Source organism: Cornus florida, unplaced genomic scaffold (genome assembly GCF_030987335.1).
Source record: "Cornus florida cultivar Cherokee Brave unplaced genomic scaffold, ASM3098733v1 CherokeeBrave_3.0.0_Hap2_Chr01, whole genome shotgun sequence".
Taxonomy (NCBI): Eukaryota; Viridiplantae; Streptophyta; class Magnoliopsida; order Cornales; family Cornaceae; genus Cornus; species Cornus florida.
In genome coordinates, this window is record NW_026775571.1 from 88,310,986 (window position 1) to 88,317,210 (window position 6,225).

At 36.1% G+C, this 6,225-nt stretch overlaps 1 protein-coding gene across 1 annotated transcript; it reads left to right on the forward strand.

Annotated features, from left to right (window-relative positions):
- The first annotated feature begins 229 nt into the window (after positions 1-229).
- On the forward strand, positions 230-1,964 carry LOC132305078 (trans-resveratrol di-O-methyltransferase-like). The gene is made up of 2 exons (XM_059802766.1): positions 230-1,059; positions 1,346-1,964. The coding sequence occupies exons 1-2, from the start codon at positions 301-303 to the stop codon at positions 1,643-1,645; spliced, it is 1,059 nt and encodes a 352-aa protein (XP_059658749.1). The 5' UTR covers positions 230-300; the 3' UTR covers positions 1,646-1,964.
- The last annotated feature ends 4,261 nt before the right edge of the window (positions 1,965-6,225 follow it).

The following is a 6,225-nucleotide window of genomic DNA, read 5'->3' on the forward strand; positions in this document are numbered from 1 at the left end:
CTTCACTTTCCTGCATAATTTTTTCTTAAAACAATGTTGACCTAAGTCCGCATAATTTTCTTAAAATAATGCTAGAGGGACCCAAGCCTTCAGCAGAAATCTTTATAGGTTGCTCAGTGGCTGGTTTTATATTTATTGAATTGTGAAAAAGTCGGTCATTTTCATTAATACATTATTGATTTTGTAAAACGATGTCAGCCACATAGTATCACCGTTGCAATCTATAGGTTATAGGACTTTTCTTATCAACCATTCCCGTCCAACGACTTTGAATATTTATTAATAGCAGCTCCATGACTAATGTGTGAGGAACCAGTAAGGAAAAAAGGAAGTACAGAATTCATGGATCCCAATCATGGTGAAGAATCAAGTGAGTTGTTACAAGCTCAAGCTCACATCTACAAACACATATTCAACTTTGCGAATTCCATGTGCCTTAGTTCTGCTCTTCAACTAGGCATACCAGACATCATTCACAACCATAAACAACCCATTACTCTTCCCCAGCTAGTCACAACACTTCAGCTTCCTCCCACAAAAACCAGTCATGTTCACCGGCTCATGCGCTTATTGGTGCACTCTAATTTCTTCGCTACCACGAAAATTCATGTAAATCAAGAAGAAGAAGAAGAAGAAGGGTATGTTCTCACCCCATGTTCTAAGCTCCTCCTCAAAGATGAACTCATCACTTTGGCGCCATTTGTTCAGGCAATGGTTCATCCGGGTCTATTCACTCCATGGCAGTTCTTGGGAGATTGGTTTCGGAGCGATGAGATCAATGCATTCGAAACTGCACATGGGGTTAAGATGTGGGAATTTGGAGATCAAAACCCCGAATTCAACAACATTTTCAATAAGACTGATTGTTGGAGACTGCAAGGATATATTTGGAGAGTTGCATTCATTGCTCGGATTGTTTTGGAGGCGTTCCCTCATATCAAATGCACAGTATTTGACCTCCCACAAGTTGTCGCCAGCTCTCCAGAGAGTGAGAACCTGAATTATGTTGGAGGAAATATGTTTCAGTCTATCCCTTCTGCAGATGCCATTTTATTCAAGGTTTACATTTTCTTCCTTTGTGAAATTTGAGAATTAACTTATTTGTTCTTTTAAAATTATTTTGCTGTATTACCTAAAATTTGTGCCAAGGGGATTTTTAATTTATTTCCAAACTCAGCTATTGTTTATGGAATAGTAATAGGAGAGGACTTGTTTTCCAAATTTTGAAAAGTTCTGAAATTGTTAAATTTAATTTAAAATTGAAAATAGTGAGAAAAATTTAAGAAAAAAGGGAAATTATGTTATGTTGTAAGAATTTCTGATGGTGAAGACAAGTGATTGGCAGTGTGTTTTGCATAATTGGAGCGACGAGGATTGTGTGAAAATACTGAAGAGATGCAGAGAAGCCATTCCAAGCAAAGGTGGAGGGAAAGTTATTATCATAGACATGGTGATAAATGGTGAGAAAGATGAACATGACATTGCAGAAACAAAGCTCGTCTTTGATATACTGATGATGGTTCTGGTTAATGGGAGAGAGAGAAATGAGACAGAATGGGAGAAACACTTCCTGGAAGCTGGTTTTAGTAGCTACAAGATAACACCCATCTTTGGTTTAAGGTCAGTTATTGAGGTTTTTCCTTAGAGAGGCTTAATTATGTACCGTGTACCGTGAGAGCCTAATGAATAATGAACCTCTCTTTATGGCTATGGAAGTGTCTACTTTACAATTATATATGCATTTTAAAGAACTTATGATACCATGATGGTGTTACCAGTCTACTCATACAGATAGGTTAAAATTAAGGGAACCTGTTATGACTCAATACTTCCATATCATGAGAGTAAGTGTGGTGGCATTTAGTAGGAATTTGGATCCTCCCGTGTGCACTGAATTGACTTGAAAAAGCCTAATTATTTTTAGTTGTCTAATTAAAAATATCTAGCTTTTTTTTCGTTTTTTCTTTCCTTGTTATATTTTGTTTTCCGGTGATATTGGGTTAGCTGGTTATGTGACATGATCTTCAATAACTAAAATTTAGCATTGTGTTCCATTATATATTTCAGCCTCGATTTCTAAATGCGTAGACACGTTTTGAAAATCATAAAAACGAAGAATAAACAAATTTATACAAGACGGATTGGATCCTGACAAACATAAACATGAAGTAGAGAAGTGAAACTCATGAATCTTGGACTCAACCCAAAGTATTTGCCCAGTAAAATGCACCTCCAATTACTAAAATGAGAATATCATCCACTAATTTCACAAAACTAGGACCTTAAAGTACAAATATGGTAGGTCATAAACTAAAGTTATAAGGAGGGGTAGTTATAGGATTTCAATTAAATAGTAGGAGGAACTTTTAAAAAATAAACAGTAAAAATCCATGTTCACATATGCTTTGGTCAAAATTCATGACTTTAAGAGCCTAATGAATAATGAACTTATTTATGGCTATGGAAGCGTCAACTTTACAATTATATATGTATTTTAAAAAGCTTATGATACCATGATGGTGTTACCGGTCTACTCATGCGGATAGGTTCAAATTAAGGGAACTTTTTATGACTTAACACTTCTATGTCATCAGAGTGAGTGGTGGCATTTGACTCCAAAAAGCCCAAATATTTTTAATTGTCTAATTATTTTAGTCATTTATGGATTTATTCTTGCGAAAATTGTGTGGCCAGTCTAAACTTGTGTGGCCAGTCTAAGCTAATGTTCTACCATAATTCTTTTGAGTTGTCCCGGCAGTGTGTGCCCATCATTCTCATATTTTTCGACATAGTGATCCATCTTTCTGAAGAAATATTTGGCTTTTTTTATTTTTTTATTTTTTTCGTTTCTTCTTTCCTTGTTAGATTTTGTTTTCCGGTGATATTGGGTTAGCTGGCTATGTGACATGATCTTCAATAACTAAAAATTAGCATTGTGTTCCATTCCATATTTTAGCTTTAATTTTTAAATGTGTAAACACGTTTTGAAAATCATGAACACGAAGAATAGACAAATCTATACAAGGCGGATTGAATCCTGACAAACATGATGTAGAGAAGTGCAACTCATGAATCGTGGACTCAACCCAAAGTATTTGCCCAGTAGAATGCACCTCCAATCCAATTGTTAAAATGAGAATATCATCCACTAATTTCACAAAAGTAGGACCTCAAAGTACAAATATTGTAGATCATAAAATAAAGTTATAAGTAGGGGAACTTAGGAGATTTTAGTTAAATAGTAGGAGGAACTTTTAGAAAATAAACAATGAAAATCCATATTCATATCATACTTTCGTCGAAATTCATGACTTTGAAAATCGTTACTTGACTCTAGGTAAATAATCTCCCAAAAGTCCACTTTTATATAATTTTTTCTCCAGTCAAAGTTGTAACTTTAAAAAGTGTGGACTTTAACTCTGGGTAAATTGATTTTCAAAAGTCCACTTTTCTATAATTTTTTCTTTTTTATTTGATAAACAATAATAAAGGTGATTTCACATAGTACTAAAACTAATATTTACTTTCACATTCACTATCAAACCACTAGCTTAAATTCATCCACGTACTGAATTGGAGGTTCACCCAAATAATATCGAATAATAAGTTTTTCATAGCCTTTTGTCAATATTATAATCCTGATGCACACATGTGATACACCTCATCCAAAACAAATTTAAATTTACATTCGTTTTCTTATATAGTTGCACAAATACTAGCCCAGTCCAAACAATCTGCCAAATTCACTGTTTAGATTTGGCACTCTGATCATGTGGACTCCTCATAAATGTTTGAGATTTTATCTATTAGTACAGTTATAGGATTGAATTATTTATTCCCTATTTTAGGACTAATCGATAAATAATTAATTACCTATTTTAGCTAGGTCCTATTGTATAAATTGAATGTAACATCATAAGTGAAAATATAGAATATAATTTCAATCCTTATATTTTTCTCTGAATTGAAACATGATATCAAAGCTCAGGTTTGAACCCGTACCTTTAAATCGTTTTTGAACCATATCTTTGAAATTCATTGAACCATACATTATTTTTATTTTTTATTTCTTATTGAACCATACATTCCCATCATATGTCAAAGAACCACTCCACCATCATCACCCCGTCATAGACCCAACCAAAATTTTGACCCACGCCATCATCATCAATCACAGATCCCCATTTTTGGACCAATCAAACTACAGAGGTTCACTTGCATTTGCAGCAAGGTAAAAATCACTTACTATGCACTGTCCCCATTGCGAATCGCTGCCGCCATCGCGCTGTCCACCGGCTGCATTATCCCCATTGCGAGCCATCGCTTTCCCCATCGTAAAAAATATTGAATCATCTGGAGCAGACAAGTCTACCTACAAATGCACTCATTGCAACCAGACTGGTCATACCAAAAGTCGCTGTTTCAAACTTGTGGGATATCCGGAATGGTGGGATCATCGCCGTTGGAAACAGAATTCAACGAAGACCTTTACTGCAGCAGTTGTTAAGACAACAGATAATGGTGGTAAGGTTTTCAATATTTCTACACCTGTTGCTAATAGTGTATGAATAATTGATTTTGGTGACACAAATTATATGACATTTGATTCTAGACAGGTCTTACCTTTTAATTCATCCTCACACAAATTTGTTTGCATGGCCAATGGACTTCGACCCCAGTTCTTGGGAAAAGATCTTTGACACTCACTGATAATCTGCATTTAGGTTCTATTTTAGTTGTTCCATCTTTAGATTTTAATCTTTTGTCAGTTCCCCAAATAACAACAGCTTTATCTTATGTTGTCATTTTTTGGCCTGATTTTTGTGTGTTTAAGGACATCCAAACAAAGCAGACAATTGGTTGTGGTATTAGGCGAGGGAAACTGTATTACTTGGACTTGATGTCCAAAAGTTCTGACAAGTTACGATAAGCAATGACAGTGGATGGTTCTAAGGGGGAGAAAAAAAAATCTGAAATCTGGCTGTGGCATCGATGTTTGGGGCATGCTTCTTTTGGTTATCTGAAAAAATTATTTCCTAGTTTGTTTGCACAATTTGATGTTTCTAGTTTCCGTTGTGATGTTTGTGAACTAGCAAAGAGCCACCGTGTTTCGTATCCATTCTGTTTGCATAAAAGTCCATTTTCTTTTATGATTATACATTTTGATGTTTGGGGTCCGTCCAAAGTCACTACTTTAGGTGGATCCCGTTGGTTTGTTACTTTTATTGATGACTGTACCAAGATGACTTGGTTGTGCTTGATGACGTCCAAAGGTGAAGTGAACTTATTGTTTCAGAAGTTTCATAAAATGGTTGAAACTCAATACAATGCACATGTTCAGGCTCTTCGTAGTGACAATGGTGGAGAATATTAGAGTTTTGACCTTCAGTGGTATTTGGAAGCACATAAAACTATTCATCAAACCACTTGTTCCAATACACCCCAGCAAAACGGGGTTGCAGAGCGAAAAAATCGACACTTGTTGGAGGTTGTTCGTGCTTCATTGATAGAAGTGTATATGTCATTATCGTATTGGGGAGAAGCATTTACCTCTGCAACATATCTAATCAATCGAGTACCTTCCAGCTCTATTGCCTTCCAGACACCATTACAGGCTCTCACTGACGCAGTTGTTGCCCCAACCGTCCCAAATCTACCTCCTCATGTCTTTGGTTGTGTAGCATTTGTACACCTCCATAAGCATCAACGCAACAAGTTAACTCCTCGAGCATTGTGATGTGTTTTTCTCGAATATGTTACTCATCAAAAGGGGTATTGCTGTTATCACCCTCCAACTCGACGAATGTTTATCACAATGGATGTTGTCTTCCATGAAGACTTGATGTATTTTTCCTCTACGTCTGAACTTAAGGGGGAGTACCAAAACCGAGTTCAGACTCTAGATTATGATTATCACACTTTTGAGGATGGAGATTCTAGTGTTGATGACTCACAAGTTGGACCAACCAATCAGGAATCGGGCAAATTGGATTCGAGTGGTATAAGTTTGGATCAAAGTGGTGATGAACGCCCAGAAATGGAAAGTATGGCGCCAACTCCATCGTCGTCCAAGTTCGAGTCCCTCATAACTAATATATCAAACCAATCGTTTGCTGAGGATGTTCCTGATTTAGTGCCTGACCCACTCAAAAAATAATTACCACCGCGTCACACTAGAGGTATTCCTAAACCCACATATGAACCTGAACTTTCTAGTAAAGTTAA